At 38.0% G+C, this 20,317-nt stretch overlaps 1 protein-coding gene across 1 annotated transcript in view; it reads left to right on the top strand.

Annotated features, from left to right (window-relative positions):
- The first annotated feature begins 681 nt into the window (after positions 1 to 681).
- Positions 682 to 20,317, top strand: part of RAB11FIP2 (RAB11 family interacting protein 2) — a 31,025-nt gene continuing 11,389 nt past the window's right edge. Inside the window, exons 1-3 of the mRNA XM_009818441.2 lie at positions 682 to 1,158; positions 12,290 to 12,732; positions 13,441 to 13,903. Of these exons, the coding sequence (XP_009816743.2) occupies positions 806 to 1,158; positions 12,290 to 12,732; positions 13,441 to 13,903 (1,259 nt within the window). The 5' untranslated portion in view covers positions 682 to 805. The remainder of the gene's footprint in view (positions 1,159 to 12,289; positions 12,733 to 13,440; positions 13,904 to 20,317) is intronic.

Here is a 20,317-nt window from a genome sequence, read left to right as displayed (position 1 = left end):
GTCGCCTGGCCCGGGTGACCGGCCACGGCGCGGCGGCGAAAGGGAGGGGAGGAGAGGCGGCCGCCCGCCCCGGCGGCGGCGGCGGCGGCGGCGGCGGGGAGGGGGCGAACCCTGCCCTCTGCCCTCTGACCGCCGCGGAGGCCGCCGCCGCCGCTGGCAGCATGGAGAAGGCGGAAGCGGCGGAGCCGGCCCGTCAGGCCGGGCGGCGGCGGCGCGGGGGGAGCGCGGCGAGAGGCTGAGGCAGGCGGGAGGGCAGCGCCGTGGCGGCCGCGCTGGCCGTGGCAGCCCGGCCCGACACCCCCGCGAGGAGCGGGGCGGTGGCGAACCCCCCCCACCGCGCTGCCCGCCGCCCTCAGGCCCCGCGCTGTGAGGGGCAGGGGGAGGCCGCCGGCGGCCTGCGGGGCCCGCGCCGGGCCGGGCCGCGCTGAGGGGACTGCGGCGCTCCGGGCCGGGCCGGGCGGTAGAGGGGCCCTGGCCGGGGGATGCCCTGCGGGCGGCGGGGAGCCGGGCCGGCGGCAGCGGCGGGAGGGGAGCGGGGCCGGCGGGCGGGGGGAGGCCGGGGGCGGGAGGGGAGTAGTGTCGGTGCTGCGGGGGGACCCTGCAGCCCCCAGCCATGCCGTCGCAGGTAGGGCCGCGTGGGGCGGGGGGAACCTGAGGGCTGGCGAGTGCCACCCGCGGCGAGGAGCGCTGGAGGAAGGACCACGCTGAGCCCCTGACAGGTGTCTCGGCTGCAAGTGCCCTTACGCAGTAACTCGAAGACTTACAGACTTTGTGTTTGATATTGCTGCTGCTGCGATCTGCAAAGATGATGTTGGCAGAGCAAGCCCAGAAGTGGTTCCCAACTCACGTGCAAGTTACGGTCCTTCAAGCCAAAGGTCTGAAGCCAAAAGGTAAAAATGGCAGCAACGATGCCTACACCATCATACAGCTGGGCAAGGAGAAGTACTCCACCTCGGTGGCCGAGAAGACCCTGGATCCTGTCTGGAAAGAAGAGGCCTCCTTCGAGCTCCCTGGATTACTTATGCAGGAGAATCCAGAAAAATACATCCTGTACCTGATTGTCATGCACAGGTCGCTGGTGGGGCTGGACAAGTTTTTGGGACAGGTGGCGATAAGTCTGAATGATATATTTGAGGACAAGCAAAGAAGGAAAACAGAGTAAGTGATGGTTGGTTTTTTTCATTATCATTTGTATTCCTGGAACACTTGCACTGGGGGGGGGGAATAGCAGCCTTATTATCAATGTACTTTGAAATGAAATTGGGACATTTCTCTCTTCTGTGGTGTGTTCAAAGCCCCTAACATATACAGTTATGTCATTGCGGCCTGACCTCTTCCAGAGAGAAGTTTACTGTAATCACAGTGGTCACCCTGCACAGCGAAGGACTGTCAATAACATAAACATTTTTTGACAAATTCTTGTGTGCAACACGAACTCATTACAGGCTGGTTTTGTAAAGATTTTCTTTCATTCTACTTGGGGCCATATTTCCATTCAACTCCTACCTCAATTTGAACCATGTATGAGACTCAGACTCCCTCGAAGCCTGGTGTTGTTCTCTTTACAAATGTTTTCCTGCAATTGCTGCAAACAAGCGTCTTTAAATATTTTGTGTTTATGTTTTAGTGGTCAATGAACTGTGACTTAGTGAAGCTTACCACAGCAGCACAGTGCTTTTCTGATCCTGATTAGTCTTAGGCCACTATCCTGCAGACTGCTTTCTACAGCAGGCCTCAACAGAGAAGATGAAGAGAAATTTCTGCTGTTGTAGCAGCCTCCATCGTTACCTACATAATCTTTTGTCAAATAAGATTGCCATTTGCCAGCAAATTCTGGCACTGGAATGCAAAAAAAAAAAAAAAAAAAAAAAAATAAGTATCATAGCAGTTTATTAGGCTGGACTGTAATAGTATCTAATTCTCTGGGTTTTTCAAGTAAATTAGTAAAATTGTTTATAATTTCTAGTTGGGACACAGTTGCACAAAGATGTCTGGTACCAGCGTAATTTATCCTCCAAAGTGTATGGGAATAAACTGCAGGTGTAAGTGCACTGCAGGCATGCCTGTGACTACATGATTTGTGTTTGTTTTAGCTATGCTTGCCCCACAGAAGTAGTCCGAGAACAGCATGGAGACCTCCAAGCTAGCTATATGTAGGCAGTGACGTATGAGCGCTGACAAATCTTTCTGCAGTGGTTAAAAAGTTCCTGCCCCAGGTGCCTTTCCTCCTCTAGTGTCTCTTCAGTAGAGTAGAAAGGCTCCTGTGCCCAAATCTCAGTTGTTAAAATCTGGTATTTCTTCTGTTGGTGAGGGTAGGTCTATGGTAAGATGCTGGACTTTGCATCAAAGTGACTAAGAGCCTGGCATCGTTTGTCTGTCGCTGACTGTGCTGGGGAGGCGTGAAACTCCAGCAGAGTCGGAGTGGACAGTCAGTGGTGGAAATCAGTACAGCAACACCAGCCAGGTCTTGTTGATCAGACAACTGTTTCTGCAGAAACCATCTCAAAACCTGGTCCTGCTTATGTGCAGTGGTTGAGGTTGAAGGAGCACCAAACACGAGTCAAAGCTGACTTTGCCCTGGTGTTTGGGGTTTTTTTGTAAACTAAATTTTTAGCAGAACAGCATGTTGCAAGTCATAGGCAACTACTTTAGTTTAAACACCTAGCTGCTCTACAGAAAAAAAGGTGAATGAATGAAGCAGAAACACTGCTAACTGTAAAAACTTTGTAAGTCTAGGTAGAAATACGTATTCAGAAACTAGAAGAAAATATGTAAATTATTCATGTATTACTGTGAGTAACAAAACCTCTTTTCCCTTTGGGGAACCATACGCTTTTGCAGCAGTTTTAGCAAAAGTAGTATTGGAGTCTTACAAAATTATTGCAAAAATTTGTAAGTGGGGTGATTAACATAGTCCTTGTGATAATTAAACTTTCAGATCTTGTCAGTATTTTTATAGGAAGTTGTGCTTAGCAGGGCTTCATAGGTGTTCTTTATTTTTCCATTTCTTTCTTTGAAGTGTGAGAGAAGAACTCACACTAGGTAAATGTGCAGCAGTGCTTCCCTAGACCACCGCTGAAATTACGAGGGCTCCCCGAGAAAGCTGCGCTCTGCCTGCGAGCTGTACTGCAGGAGATGGGGGCCTATGGGAAATTTTTACAAACAGCCTAAGTCCCATTTTCAGAATTTGCTTGAGCATTTAAGATTGCAAATATGATTAAAAGTTGATGGGTGTTAGGCTTCTCAAGCCAAACAGCCGTACTTGTAAAAGTCTTACATACGTGTAAAAGTGCGGATAGGCTGTTAGTGGGATTTTTGGCAGCACGTACTCACTTATGTCGATTTACATTCTTATGAGATAGGAGCCACTGAAAGTCCAGTTTTCCTATTGAGGTCTGTAGGTGCTTAGAAACCTGGAAAATGTCCCTTTTGAAAAAATAATTCAGAGTCCTTAAGTGTTTAGATATTTTTGAAAAGTTATCATGGTTGTCTACTTGTTTGCCTTCGCGGAATGCATGTATGTTTTTGCTGTCTCCTTTAAGCATTAGTTGGAGGTGTGGATGCAATATTTGTACGTGTATGTAGGAGGAGGGCAAACTTTCAAGAATATATTTGCAAATGCGATCTCAAACAAAACACTCTTTCTTTTTTTCCTTTTATTAAATCCTTTTTGATACAAAATATTCCTGGTCCTGTGTTGGCAGTAAACTAAGTGTAATATATTTGGACCCAAAGACCTTCTAGCCGTGACTGTAGTGGGGGAGCTGAGATACCCAGTGCCTTTCAAGACCAAGGCCAATGTCTTTATTACCAAAGCATTCTGATGGTTGAAAGCTATACTCATTGTTTCAGAAACACTAATCTGTTTTATTAAGCAATGTTTTTACTTTCAAATATGTTCAACAGGCTTGTGGTGTTATTAAATCCAGAGTTATTTTCTTATGTTGATGTAACCTTAACATTTCTTGCTTTGTTTGGGGATGAATGAGATCCAGTTATTTGATGAAGTGTCTATTGGTAATATTTCTACTTTTTAATATATTTAATAGCTTCCTCTTTCCAACACAGCTGTACATATGGTGCTGTAAGAGACAGACTCAAGAGTCACCAGGGTATTGCAAAAAAGATATTTAATATTCTGCACAATGCTGAACCCTGTCAGCAATTCCCTAGTGCTTTTTTAGTAAGGAGGTATGAGAAGTGAAGGCTACCAGCTGATTTTGAATTCCTAGGAAGACTGTGGGTTGTGTGACATTCTGCTTTTTGTATTTTTTTTTTTATTTAGTATTTTAGAATTTGGAAGAAATAAATTTAAAAATTCACTGCAGCTTCAGAAACATTATGTTAGGGAAAAATAATCCTTTTTTCTGTGTAGCTTTTTTTGTACTTGTCACATCTTAAGAAAAATACTCTCCGCAGTAAAGTTTTCAGGCAGAGGCCTCATGGTAGGATTTATGCGTCGTATGTTCTAATAAACTTGATTTCACACAATATTTAATGAAACTAAGCAGTATATTTACTATAATTTGATAGTGAAAATTTTGTACGCACCATCACGCAATGTCCTTTCTCTTTCTTTCTGAAACCAATGATTTTTTGAATTCTTAAAAGTGAAAATTCCTGGAACGGTTAGATCCAGATGTGGCTCAGATGGTCCCTTACTAGGTCTCTTCCTGAGGCCTCAGCCAAAGCATCTGCAGGATCCTAGTTCATTTTCTTTCTGTATTGGTGCAGAAGTGACCATCACCCTGTGGTGACTTTGTAAATTTGTCTCTGGCATCTCTGCTGTAGTTGGAAATGGACAGGCTCTTTTTACTTCTTCTGCTCTTTTCTCCAGAGTTGAAAACTAGGCTCCAGATGCTGAGAGATTTTACTGTGTTTTTCTAACAGTTCCAAAAGCTGGGGAGATACTGCTTTATTGGAAGTACATTTAGCATAAGTTTTCAGATCGTAGATTTCTGAAATGGTTGGGTTTTTTTTTTTTTGCAGTAAAAACCTGTGGGTTTTTTTTAATTAATCCTGAGAAATACGTGACAATTTTTTGGTCTGCTGTTGCAGAAAAAATATACCTCTTTTGCTCTTGCAGTTTAAATGTAAATAATGATCAATGAATGTATTGTTTTAAAGCATATATATATTTGTAATAATTTCAATTCAGTTATAATTCATAGTTGCCTTAATACTGCTGATGATCTGACAATGCATAATATCAAAACAAATTTTTGAATTATCATGGAATTAAAAAAATCCATTTACTGACATGTCTTAATTTACTGAAGTATTTTTCAGTAGTTTTTTTTTTAATGACTGTGTTTAGGTAGTTTTCTTCTATGTGCTAAATGAACACAGCAATAGAATAACAAACTTCCATTATCTTTCACCATGATGTTACTTTTTACATCAGCTTCATCCTTGTTGTTCTCTAATTCCACCCCATTTATTGTCCATTCCTTTAATAGCTTTCCTGGAGAGCTAATTTTATTATACATTCAGCTGATTTAAGATGCAACACTTGTCTGGAATGTTATAAATTTGAGGGGGGCAGGTGATGGTAGAATTATTATTTCTTATGGAAATTTTATTGGAGGAGACATTTTTTTATTTGTGACTTAATTCCCCTTCTCCCTGGTTTCTATAATACCTCAACACCCACCCCCGCCCCAAATTGCATTTGTAAAAAATGCTTATTTGAGCATAATACAATGAAGGAATCTTGGCCTTATCTAAGACGCTTCTCCTCTGCTTACATCGATCATATAAAATAGTCAAAACCAGCTTCTCGGCAAACAAACAAACAAAAAGAATTAACGATTGACCACGATCAATACCCCTGTGTTGTAAGCACTTATGCTTTAGTGCTGCTGAGCTTCCTGAAAGATATGAAAATTGTGTGACTTCCTCCAAATTAATGTGAATTCCTTCTTGGCAGCCTCCCTCTTGGATGTGAGCAGGTTCCCCCTCCAACTGCCTCTGCCCTCTCCTCTCTCTCATCTGTAGCAGCATAAGCAAGAGGCAGGCGCTCGAGTAGGCGGCTGCAAATGCAACTTGAATTACGAACAAGCAACCAACTACTAGTAAACAGATAGTATGACTGTCAAGGACTCAGTGCTTGTTAATGAATAGTGCCTTCTTAATAATAATTCTATGAAGCATAATACTTTATAGATATTACGTACTAATATTGAGTCTTTAGTTAAAACCAGAAAAATGCATTTTAGGTGATAAAACTAAATTGTAGTGGAAATGACAGGCTGTAACAGAAATTATCAAAATGTTGTGGTTAAAGTAAGATTAAAAAACTTGTTCCACTCTAGCCAAAAGTGAGAAGAGTAGTAGCTGAGAAATTTGTTAAAGGTGTAGAAATAATGAGCAGCCTGGAGGATCCATACGGATTTGTGCTGTTGCTTTCATGGTACCACTCAGTAAATGTAAAAAAAATGAAGCAAAGTTAGTAGTGAGGAGCAGAAGAGAAAGTTGGTTATGGGGGAAAACAAAAGGTTGCACCCAGTTGTAGCTTTATGGGATTATAGCAATATTTTCAAAGTATCTAGTAATATTCCCAGCATTTACATTTCAACAGCAAATGCAAGCACGTTGTCTGAATAAGTCATAATTCTGAGTCAGAGTCTGAGTGCCATCTGGATTGAAATACTTCTCCATTTTCTGTGCACACACACACACATGCTTGCATACACATTCAACTGAAATAACTGGCCTTAATTCTCATACCTTCAGTTATTTTGTTGCTAAAATAAAAGTATTCACACATAGTCTGTAGCCAAAATGATAAGGAAACTAAGACCATTTTAATGACTTTGGTTCCAGTTGATGTTAGCTAACCCCTTAGTAAGGATGTTGTGATATGTGTCAGTTGCCATATGTTTTGTGGTGTTACGATGTCACTCCGTAATATTTATTTTTAAACTCTGCTTTGTATATCTCTTTTCAGTTGGCATCCAGAATATAATAGTATTCATCTTTGTGAATGTCATCACTTATTTTAATAAATAATCTGTTTTCTTCCTCATTTCCCCTCATACACGATGTAGTCTGTTCTCTGCCCTTTGCCTTAATTTTCCTACTTACCGACTTTTGGGGCAGTCTCTTGGTATGGTATCTGAGTGATTTATAACAAAGCATACTTCTGCATTTTTCAAAGAGCATTTGCTGCTGATGAAAATATTAGATGCTTCTGGGCTTTGGATGTTGGTTTTTTATCCATTAGCTGTGGATGTTTATGTATAGTGAGATTTTGTGAAGCAAGTTTTGTTAGTGTATCTGGCTTGGACATAGTAGTCTAAGATGAAGAGGTACTTCTTTCCCGTGACAGCTGATGGACATGTCCTCTTATTGGGATTTTGATGGTCTTTTTAGGGGTAATTTTTGAAGTACCTGCTGGTGTAGAAAATTCTCCTCACCACTGTGTAGCAGATTAAAGTTGCTCAGCAGATCAGGATGCTGCTTTTACCTGTAAAATCAAGATGCTGTGATTGTGTGGCTTTTTGCAGAATTCCTTCAATAATTTGTGAATTAAAATCAAGATTTTGCAAAAATCTTTGGGTGCAATCTAATGATTTCAGCAAAGCGAAATTAGATAAGCTAACAGATAATTGCTGGTAAAGTGAAGGCAGAGTGGCATATTTGAGAAGCAGCAAAATGAGTGGGAAAATACTTTCCATCTTCAGCACTGGCAAGAAAATGGAGTCTGAAGGTCATCTGTCATGCACAGGTTGAATGTGCTGGCTAGAAGACTTCTAATTCCTGTTAAAATTGATAGACAAGTATCCCAGTGGTTTTGGAGGCTGTTAAAGTTTTAAGTATATAACTAAAATGTAATTGAAATTACATAGTAGTTTTTCTTACCCATACTGTTATTATTTTTCTTACCCATACTGTCAACCTGTCCTGCTCACTGTTACATGGTGAGCGGAATAGGTTAAGTGATGCTTCTTCAAAGAAGAGAGAGAGCTAGGACTTGGAACTGTCAAATTCCGTGGCAGGTTTGGAGGATAAGACACCACAACATCTGCTATTAGGAGAAAAGAAACAAGATATTGGTTTCAAAATATTTGTTGAATGCAGGATGAAGGGTGCAACAAGAATAGTATAGATAAGCAAAAGTGAGTTGGAAAATGAAGTTCATGGGAAGAAAATGAAATCTGAAAAAGGGAAGGAAAAGAACAGTCAAAGAAATTGTGCTGAAAATATGTTTGTAGATCACTAGCTATTTAGATGGAATAGGCAAGCCAGAATTTTCTAACTTGCTCCTTTATAGGAACTTACTTCAGTTTTCTCCTTCACTCTTCCTCTCTACCTTTCCTAAGCTAAAGGGTTCAGTACTGCTAATGCTACACATTTTAATAGTATGCAGAAGATGGTTACTGTCTTTCTTAGAAATAAGGGAGTTTGCTTTTTCCACCCCCTAATTGTAGGTATGGCCAAAATTGAGTAATTTTGTCATGGTTAGGAAATAGCCATGTTTCTTCAGATAAGGGTTTAGTTCTTGAGGGCTGACTGGGCAACAGGATTTTTCCTATTCAGCCTTGAATCTTGATCTTCTCTTTACATGTTGAAAAAAATTGTCAGCATACAGAGTGGCAATTTATATAATACTTACAAAATAAAAATGATCAAAAACCTGTGCAAGACAGGCGAAGCCCATTAGCACACTCAAAAACAGATGAGAAAAAGAAGCAAGGGTTGTTCTGATGGAAACCATAGGGGAAGAGTTGAAGTTAGAGGGTGTATGGAGGACGTTGTCCTACAGAACATTTGAAGGTGAGAGCAAGAAGTATGAATGTGATTCAAAAGGCAATAGGGCTTCCTTTGAAGTTGGGAAAATTTGCCAGACTTTGTACAAGGTCTGTTTAAATAAAGACTGTCTGCAAGACTGGATGTAATATTTGGTTATTAAATAAAAGGGCATCTGCTCTCATAAAAGCCACCCTGTTTTGTTCGTGTATGTTATTGGCTATTTTCCTACTTTGTACAGGCTTTCTATAGAATAAGCTCATGGCAGCCTGACAAATGGAGCATTTATTGTGGCTAAAAGTACTGTAAACAAAACCAAAATAGCACGTTTTATTGGCTTTTATAATACATTACAATTTTTTAAATTGGCAGTGGTATAGTGGAATTTAGTATTTTAGGACCCAAATGTTGTTATCTGAAAACGGTGGACTTCATTTTCCAATTCTTTTTTCTATTATATCCAGCGCTGTTTTTTCTATTTGTTGCTCACGCCCATGTGTTGTAGAAACAGATTCTAATAAGAAACATTTACAGACTCAGTTGCTCATTCACGTGCAGTTCCACAGAAATGCATTGCCTGCATTTGTTCTCATCTGTTTAAAAAAGTAATTATTCGCCTTTGAATTTGAAGAAAATCATGATTTGAGTCTGCTTCTCATATTGTCTTGTTATGAGCTGAAGCATATGGAACCTAAAACAAGATAAACTCTCCAAGGTAACAAAGAAACCTCCTTGAAATGCCTATGAAAATTAAATATCTGTGTTTTATACAAAGATTTGATCCAGCAATCATTATTCAAATACAAATTCCACTGAAGTCCAGAGGAATTTTGCTGGAGTAAAGAGATTATGATTAAATTCTATTGGAATCAGTGGTAGTGTTGAACCTCGTCCCACCAGGTATGAGGTCCAGTCCCTTACGCCGTTGTCTTATCTTCTTAGGGTAAGGAGAGTTTCTTTGTTTCTCCAGCTGAACTTATTTTTAGTGTCAAGTTCTTCAAAGTCTACTTTGAAAACAAATGTAGAAGCTGCAAAGGCAATGTATGAGTTGTGTGCTGGAATTCTCTCCTTCAGACCTGGTGAATGTCAAAATAATGCGGAGGTATGCCAGTGGCAGGTGAGTACTGATAGTGACACAGAGTGGTTGTTGATTCATGATAAGAATGTCAATAATTGGGTTAAATTAAGTTTTAAAAGAAAAGGCTTTCTTCCACACAGCAAAAGCTTAAGAATATATGTCTTGATATTGTCTAAAACAAGGTAGCAAGTGTCATACATCAGTTTAAAGTTTCGCTAATTCCCAAGTAGAAACATGAAAAATCAGCAGAGATACAGTATTAATGTTTGAGACCTGTGAGGGGAGGGAAAGAAGGAGAATATGTTTTCTTACAGTGTAGGCTGAGCCATTAAATTTGAATGTCAAAAAGTGAGGTCCTCTCTGCCTGTTAAGCCTCTTAAAACACTCATAAGCCTTACTTATATTTATATTTGTGTTTGTGTTTACATTTAGTGTCTGTCTAAGGAATCATGGTGAGGACTTTCTCAGTTTCAGGGTGGTTTCTGGTTTGGTTTCTTTTTTTCTGCACAGGCAAGATCTCCCTGAGAAAGGGCTTACTCATTATGGCTGTGCATTGTTTTTTTTGTTTTTAAGATAATATATGAACATATTTTCTTTTAAAGAAGAGTTTTAAAGAAAGTAGGCTATCTTGTCTTCCAGTGTTTGCGATACTGTATGTCACAAAAAAGATTTACTCTTGGTTCTGTTGTGTGTGTTTTCTGTAACGACTCTATAGATGACTTTTAAAGTGTTTCTGGAATCAGTTACCAAGAAGTGAAACGTTATTAACCAAAAGGAAAAATGATCCATCTTCTTCAGGCGCATAACATATTTCAGGTTTTGCATTTCATTTAAAATACATAAATGAAGTTACCTCACAACAGAAGAAAAACTTTCTTCCTAAAGGTTTAATTGTCCTCCTACTGGTTTGAACTTCTGGATCTACTGGTCTGGATTCATATTGTCCAGTGCCAGGACAGAGAAGGTCTGATATTTCTTAATTATTCTGGTTTAGTATGGGATATAAAACCTTTTGGACAACACAAAGCAACAAAAAAAGTCATAATACTCTTTTTCCTTTCATTATTTCTATGGCGGGTCACTTTTAGAAGTATTTTCTCAACTCAGAAAATAGTATCTCTGCCTGAAAATTTGATTGCAGCTGTCACCTTTAAAAATATTTGTGAAATCTGAAAGGAAATTGAGGGTTATTTTTCTCCTTTCCTGACCTTGTTTTCTATATTTGGCAGTATTGAATAATGTATGTATAATTGCATAATCAATTTTGCATCTGTGCTGATAGGCAATTTAATTTCTTAGTCCCCAATTCAAAAGTTACTTCATTGTGGTACTGCGCTGTTGTGTTAGCATGTGTGTGTGCATTTCTCATGACAGTGGGTTTAGAGCACTTCCTTGGAGCTGACAGATCTGAAATATGCCCTTGTGCCCTTTTTGAAATAGGAAAAGTGGGTGTGGAGATGGGAGTGGATGATGGGTGTGGAGAAGGGATTGTCTGTCAGTCATTCATTTAGGTGAAGCTGTGGAAGGAAGATTGAGCCATAATTCTGCGGATGCTTCCATAGGACAATGGAGCACAATAGGGAATGAATAAGACGCTTGGATAATGATAAAGCCTTTATGGGACCTGGCAAAGAAGCACACTTGGCTTTTTGAAACAGATGATCACACCTTTGATCTCTTTTCAAGGAGTGGGGGTTTATGTCGTGGTTCCAAAGCCTGTGGAAGTATTTCCGAAGTTAATCCTACTGGTGACCTGCAAAAGAAGGGACAGGTGTCAGATACACCTATGCGCTTGCTGTTCTGCCACCAGTACTCATGGAGTTACCGTCAACGTTAGTAGGGGTTGCAGTTGCAGAACCAAAATGATAGTTGGCTGTTCAGGGGTCTCAAATACTTCTTTGCCAGTGCTAGTGCAGTTGACATAAATCTTAACCAGTGGTTAGAAGGAAGGGACAGAGGGGCAAAATGTTTGCTAGCATATAAACCTGAGCAAAATCAAAGGAGAAAAGGTTACTAGAAGAAGTATTTGCCACATACTGTACATTCAGGTAATATACATCACTGCTAAATAAAGGCCACTTGAAAAATATCAAGTGTTCTTTTAAATAGCAAAATAAAATGTATTTCTATTTATGATTAACGTTAGATACAAATTCTCCTGTGTAAGCAGATGTGAACCCGTTAGCTTTGATGAAGTTTAGTAAGCTTCCATGGAGCTGACTTTGGTTCTCGAAACTGGTGAACAGTGCAGAGAGCTTTGTGCTTGCTTAGTTATTAAGTTCTCTTCAACAACAAACATAGACAAAAAAAGTTTTTCAATACAGGAATGTTTTAATCTTTGGTATGGAATTTGGTTTTCATATTCTAAATTATACTAGCTAGATATGTTAACCAACTAACCAGAATTTAATGACTAGCCTCCAGAAAACACAACTTAACTTGTTTTTTTTCTCCTTTAAGGTGGTTTCACCTAGAGTCCAGACAAGGGAAGAGAACTAAAGACAGAGGAGAAATAAAGGTTAATATTCAGTTTATGAGGAATAATATGACAGCAAGTATGTTTGATTTGTCAATGAAGGACAAAACCAAATCCCCTTTTGCTAAACTAAAAGACAAAATGAAGGGTCGAAAAAATGATGGGACGTTTTTGGATACTTCTTCTGCAATCATCCCAAGTACTCACATACCTGATGCAAACATAGAGGTATGTAGTGGTGAAGTACCAATGAAATCAAAACCAAAAAAACCTTTCCTTTTGGGACCTCAGCGGTTATCCTCAGCTCATTCGATGTCAGATTTAACAGGATCACACATCTCCTCAGAAAAAATGAAATCCAGCACAGTTGGCTACTCTCATCTTTTCAGGCGTCAGCTAGAATCTTTTGGTTCAGTTGATGAAGGTGGTAAGTAAAACTCATGACCATTATAATTACAGTTCACGGCTATTAGAGCATTCAAAAGTCTGTTTCTTCAGTTTATGAAGCAATTACAAGGCCAAAAAGTTAAGAATTATCACTGGCCTATTTTTTTTTTTCACTTCCATTAGTTGGTGGTAACTCATAACTGCTGTTTCTGAGCATAAGAAATAACTTATATTGGTCATAATTTATGGTAATACAGCATTTTTCTTTTTATGTTCTCATTTGAGAGTATGTTGTAGTGAAGCACTGCATTCTAGAGGGAACTCTAGGCAAAATAACGTCTTGTGAAAAATGAAAGTCTAGTGATAGTTTTCAACTTTTTAAACAAAGTTTTAAAGCTGATTTATACAAAGAACTGAAAGTACTTTGCATTGTTCAAAGTTATTACGCAGCAATAGACTACTGTCACTTTCTGGAATGGCACACTACTTACAGCTGTCTTCTTTGCAGAACTTAGTTTTCACACAGGAAACAAACGTTTGCTGTAGTGTCTATCTGTAAACGTTTCTGAACCATGAAGTCAAGGCCACAGCTGTTCATTTTGTTTTAAATAGCTTAGTTACTCAGCAGTGTTTTGAACTGAGACTCTGTTGCAAAGCTTCTAGACCTAAGCTAAAATGGGTTCTCTGCATGTCATAAGCTATGATATAGTGTCTCATTGATAATATACTAATGACAGATTGTTTGCAGGGAGTCTAAAATCTCCGCATAGAAGGACATTAAGTGTTGATACTTCTAAAATGAACCAACTTGACAGCAGAGTTGATGAAACTGCACTTGAAGCACAAAATGACCCATTTACCAATGTGAGTGCTTCGTTACCCCAAAAATTTGCTACACTGCCAAGACAGAAGAATCCATTTGAAGAAAGCCCAGCAACATGGGATCAAAACATAAGTCTGTTTTCCAAACCTGTCGAAATCAGAAAAGAAATTAAAAAAGAGAAAAAAGAGAAAGTTAGTCTTTTTGAAAGAGTGACTGGAAAAAAAGATAGCAAGAGGTCAGATAAACTTAGCAATGGGGGATCAGACAGTTCTTCTGACTTGAAATCACCTAGTGCATTTGGTGAAACTCATCAGGAGAGTTTTGATTATGATTCGACTAATCCATTTATGACAAACTTCAAGCCTACAAGCATGTTGCCATCTTCAAGGTAGGTTTTTGCTGTGTTTCGATCTGATATTTGAACATGTTATATCAATGAAAATGTGAAGTGTTGAGGAACACAATCTTTGTGCTTTATATACATTTATATCATTGTTTATCTGTTTCTAAGTAAAAGTTATGAATTTTTTATATAGTTTGATCTTTTCTTACTTCATTTTGAGGTTACATTTATATTACTAATATGTACTAATATGTTCTTGGGTACTTCTGTTTGTGGAAGACCTTGTTCGTGCTTCAGAATGGGTTCTTCTCGAAAGTCGTCTGCTTTCACTGAACGCTCGTTGCTAATTATTACACTGCCCTAAGTCAAGCTTTTGGAGGGAAAGATTTCAAGTCTAAGGGAAAGGTGAAATGGAATAAATAAAAAGGTGAAGAAAATGTGAGTAATGAAAACAAATCCTGTGGATTTCACCATTTGGGGAAAAAACTGGATTTAGCTTCTATGTGTTAAAGCACAGGAATTGAAGACTATTATTTTTCTAAATGGGAGCACCAACCTCAGCACTTAACACGCTTGAATTCATTTGGCTTGCTGTAGCTTTGCGGAGTTCCTATGTATTCAAGTCATTGCACAAGGAAACAGTTTATGTGCTAAGCAGAGTGAATTAAGTTACAGGGGCTGGTAAGAAATTTTGGTTTAAATAATCCATTTTAATCTTTCTTTGTCTATCAACAGTTAATTTGTTTTCCTTAAAAAAAAGAAAAAAAAAAGGTGTCCTGCAGGTGGTTTCCTTTCTGACTTCCGCTTGCTAGTGAGGAAAATACACTCTCTTTCTCTCACACAGACACACACACCACATATACTGTTCCCAATAGATAAATATTTAGGCCGTTGAGTATTTAACTTTTATTCATTTGCATTCTCATTTTTTTCTGTATATTAATGCCAGAAATTAACAGTCCCTTTTTTTTCAAGGTAATGATTAATTTGTATTTAATGACTTAAAATTGGTAGAAATTGAATTTAAAATCAAAATGCTCCAAACTGGCATTTTAAGGTTGTAAAATAAATCCCTGTTTTACATGGAAAACATGGTTCTAACAAATTTGCCTTTTCCCTGTCTATTAATTCCTTAATTAAAGACACAGTAGTATTTTCTTAAAAAAAAAAAAGTAATTTGTTTCTTGTTACCTTGTTCTTTAAGATTTTAGAACAGATTAATCTTATTGTATTCCACATCAGTTTTATTCATAGGTTAGAATGCATGCAGTCCTGATTTAAACTTATGATCATTTTCTCAACAAAACTAATCATGGATGTGAATTAGCTAAATGCACTGAAATGGAACTGCTATAGAAGAGATTCAGTTGCTAGAAGCTCTTACAGACTTCAATGAATTGTCTTCTACGAGTCAAGTCAGTTCCTGGTGTCTTAAATAACATGTTTACAGACAGAGTCTTAGAATATTAGTTATTTACTAAAGGATTTCTCTAGATTAGAGTAAGGTTAGGATGTAGCTTGATTTATCAGAAGTTAAACTTCCATTTAAATAAGCTCCTTTAAAGAGAAGTAATTTAAATAACAATTAAAATTAAATTAATTTTTTCTTAAATGAAAAAATGTATTTAGGCAGATGCTAGATATAAGTAGTGAAATCTTTTGAAGTTCTTGAATGCAGTAGATCTTGATAAATATAAATCTTTAACAGTAATCATGATGGACTTTTTTTTGTTTATTTTGTAATTAAAAAGCTCCTGACAGTGCCCATTCAGAAGGACTCTAGTCATTTGTTCCCCCTCTTTGTATGAGTCTCTTTTACTAGTTCTTGACTTTTTTGTAAACAGAAACTTTTGATAAGACAAATAGATATTCTGTTATTTTCAAAAAGCCAAAAATAGTAAACATTTTGACCTTTTCTATAAGACAGCTATTATGGAACAATATCTAGCATGCAATAATTTAAGTTAGATGTTCTCGATTTTTATATGTTCCAGTATTATGTTCTGTGAGAATCTTTTAGAATAAGTTCACTTTCTTTCAAATGTATCTTGTAAATGATTTTCTTTTGAAGTAGAAACTAATACAAAATGTGCATATTTAATAAGTTTACAGTTTAAGTTTACCTTTTATCTGTGGAGGATTTGTTGAATAGAATCCGTTTTTAATTTTTCAAACTAGTAATACTGTGAAGAAAGAATTGTATAAATCTGTGGGCACAAACTAAATGAGGCTGAGTAACAAATTCAGTATGCAGAAAGGATACTCAGGGATTTTAGAGTTTGAGTTGCTTTTTATTTACTCAACATGCTATTAAGCTGTTTTGGATGGATACCATTTCCACAAGTAAACCACGCAGTATCTTTCTATTAAGGTGTGTCCAAAATCAGTGTTCTGGTGTGGATGAGGAGTTTGCTTTGCAGGTGGATCTCCCAGTTGCACACTTAGCTAAGCCTCAAACCATTTGAGTGATGGAACGATCCTGGGGCATGTGAACTGGATTCCCCTCTGATGAAACCCAGCTGGAAGATGTATTCCAGGAGCACACTGTTGCCACAAAAGGCTGTTCAGTCTGTGGGACCAGGCTGGAGATAGTGCAAAGTGGAAGAAAAAAAAACAAAAACGCAGCAACCCTCTTCCACCACCCTCAAAAAAAATGACTGAACCCAACTCCTTCATGTGCAGAGTGTGAAGGTCAGGTTCTTAGCACCAACGAACCTATGTCTGTAAAGTTAGTGGGAGTCTTTTCAGTGACTTTGGTGAGCTTTGGGTCAGGCTCAAGTCCATCCTAATGAAATGTGTTTGGTAACGTTGACTAAGCAGTAATGACGTGCAGGACAGCAGCTCATAAGAACATCACTAACTGATGGCTAGGGGAGTTGCAGAACAGAGTTGCTGAATAGCCCTTCACCCAACCAATCCTTAAGTGCTAACTGGCTGTATACATACTCTGTCACTAATTACACTTGTTTACTAATTAAAAGAATGCAGATAAATACCAAGTGTTTCTCAGCTGCTGATACAGCAAATGTAGAAGTGGTTCAGCAACAGTTGTAGGATTATTTTTTTTTCCCTAAAAGCAAGAAGTATCCCAGGATTATTTGAAATTTATTATTTATTTTTATTACTATTATTTATTATTGTTATTTCAAGAAGGTTTAAGAAGTATTTTGGAAAAGCAAAACAACCTGCCTGGTTTGTGTATAATACTAGTTGTCAGGAAATCACAAAATATGGACCCCTAATTTCTATTAATCTCTGCTCTGGCAAAGGCTTGTTCTGTGGCTTTGGCTAAATCACTTAGTCTCCCTGCTCCTGATCTGTAAAATGGAGATGATATTTTGTTGCCTCTTACAAATGCTGAGTGGATAAATTAGTATTTTTAAGGGTTTTATAGATATGGTATTACAGTATTACATAAGTGTGAAGATTGGGTTTTTTATTGTCTGGTGTAGGTATAATACAGATATTTATGAGCTGATTGCTTGACAATTTAAAAATGCTGCAGTCTCGTAGTGAAACAAGAAACACTGTTTTTTCAAGTATTACAAAATCTGTTAGTTCCAGAGGATTTGTATCATGCAGCCAGTGAAGACTTTTTAAGCACACAATACGTTTAGTATTTTTAGTCAGCATTTACCAATAATAGTTTTGTCTTCGTACTTCTTAATCCACTGCTTTGAAACTTTTACCTAATATTGCCTTAATTTGCATTAATTCTTACAATTACTGCTATTGTCATGGCTCTCAAGAGGTTAATTTGGAGTCAGGAGCCACGTGGATTTTGTATTGAACACAGTTAAAGAAATTCAGGGTACTCCTGGAAAACAAAGATTGTTTTATGTTGTGACCAAACTTTGTGCATCATTTCTGTGAAATTGTTTGTGTTTAGGAAAATACACTACAGTCAGCTAATAAACTGATGTGAAAATTTCTCAATTTACACCACTTGACAAGTGCTAAAAGAAAAGCATCTTTAATTTTAATGTGTTATTAGGACCTTTTTAGAGAGATTGTACAAGTTATTAACAAGGTCCTCTGAGACAGGAGACGGGTAATTAACAAGACCTACAGAAAGAGAGTTTAGGTAATTAACAAGATCTTAGGCACTGGACACAGGGAAACAAATAGTCCAATATTTAAAGCTGACAGGTTGTTACTAGTCTGATCAAATTCCAGATCTGGGAAACTGAGTTGATAGGTGTTTGGGAGCTTTCTAAGAAATATTACATATATATACACACATACACATGATATAAGTGTATGTCTGTATATACATGTGTATATATACATATAGAGAGAGATACATTAAAAAAAACCTTTTAAAGTAGCACTTCCATGACCCAGGTATTGTTAAACTTAGAGGAAAGAAGGTAAAGCTTGTGCCTGCATACTGCTTACACTTTATCTCAAGTTCTTGCAATAAATACATTACATTCTAAGCAGTATGGAAGATGGAATAGTGGAGGAGAAAGAAATATGTATCTTACTAGCATTCACTATAACAATTATGAATAATGCTCGTATTTATAACATTAGTTATTCATCAATTGGAGTATAAAATACAAAAATGTTATTTAATTTTTTCTGTGTTCTTTTACTGCTTCAACCTTTTTTTAAAAATTGCAACTCAGAAAACCCAAAACCTTTAAACTCATCTCTTTTGCATGTCTCTGCTTTGTCTGTCATTTCCAAATGCAGTTATTTTCTTCAGTGTCTCTCTCCCCCATACTGTCATCACACATAGCCATTAGAGCTGCCTGCCTCTCCAGTGATGCTGGTTCCAAATAAATCAGTATCTGCAGTTTTGTTTTTCCCAATGGAAGAATAAGCAATTTCAAACATTTGATATGTCCATTACTAGATTTGGAAAAAAAAAAGTGATGTGCCATGAAAACATGAGGCTCTTGATAACTGCGCTGTGTTCAGATCATATTAAATTGTTAAGTGTAAAGAACAGCTGGTGTCTGTACATTTCAGCAAATATTAAAATTTTGTATGTATGTCAACTAGTTAGAGAAGCTTTTGTGAAACCATGGTGTTACTCTGAATTTCTAGGTTACTGCTTGTCAGTTGCGCTGTGTTAGTAGACCAGGTGCCTGGCTCTAGTCAACTGCAGTTGTAAAACCTGTTAGCTTAAACCTCAGTGAAGATAAGTTATTAGTGCAATAACTTCAACATCATCAAAGATGAATGACTGTTAAATGGTTTCAATCTCGCCTGTTACGTATGATGTGCCAGAGCCATAGTTACTGGCCACAGCTCCATTGGAATGAACCCCAGAAGTTGCCTGATCAGAGCAAAGGGTTGTAATGGCTGTGTATTTCTTTACCAAGTAGCTCATCCTTTTCCAGTGTACAATACAACTCACTATTTTTACTTTTCTTATGCCTTGTTCAGAAATGTTGATCTCTAACAGCTTTATTACTGTGCTTGCTAGAGTAATAAAGTCTGTTCCAACATTTTAACATACATTTCTCTGTTAGTCAAAAAATGACATCAGGTGAACTATGCTATTTTCAGAATTTTGTTTCCTCTGTCAGTGTTGTCATGTCCTATTTTAAGAACAGCATACTTCTGCATTGCTTCTTTTGAAATGAAAGGACTTTTTTTCAGTTCTCTACTGAAATTTGACTAGTCTTATCTCTAGTGAACTGTGATTATCTATAGTCTAGGTAGAATATTGATAGACTATGACAGTGCATTAATTATACTGTAGACTGTTAATATTTGTTAATTCGGTATGGTAAAGCTGTCGGTAGAACATTATTTCAACAAAACAAATATATTACAGGTATGTGAGAGGTAACGTGAACCGACAGAACAAGCAGAAGTCGTGCAAGGATTCTTAGTCTCCTGGCCTGTCCTGCCAAGACTGTTATCATCCTATTTAGAAAGATCACTGCATGTGATGAGAAAACAATGAAATCTTGCCCAAAGCTACTACAAAGCAATGGTCACAGTATTTGGGATACTACTAGGGTGGTTTGGAGCAAGCAATTCCTAGAGAGATACTGTAGCATTAATCTTGACTTTTGCAGACCCTTCGCCAGCAATCACTTACTCCTAATTAGCTGTCTGCTTTAGGAACATTGTTTGGGAAGTTCATCCTGCTGGCTGCACGGCAAGATTTTTTCAAGCTTTCATTGCCTGTTGGTGCACATTAGGGCATGTGAAAACTTTTCTGAGTGGATGCACGAGGCATATTATCTGTCCCAAGGGGGAATGCACTGCCTGTTCTATTTTCTTTTTAAAAAATAATTAAATAGTTATATCCAGTTTCTGTATTAATAAATGCAGAAGCTATGTAAAATTGATGAACTTTCTTTTTTCTGTTTCATTGTAAGAACTAAGAATTAGTGCTATTTTTTTAAGCATTCAAAAATGGTTCCGGAAGTTTGAATACCAAATTTTACTTTAGGATTGTTGGGTTTTTTGGTTGACCTACAGATCGCTAATAGT

Source organism: Gavia stellata, chromosome 9, assembly GCF_030936135.1.
Source record: "Gavia stellata isolate bGavSte3 chromosome 9, bGavSte3.hap2, whole genome shotgun sequence".
NCBI classification, from domain to species: domain Eukaryota; kingdom Metazoa; phylum Chordata; class Aves; order Gaviiformes; family Gaviidae; genus Gavia; species Gavia stellata.
This window is presented reverse-complemented; position numbering and strand designations above follow the sequence as displayed.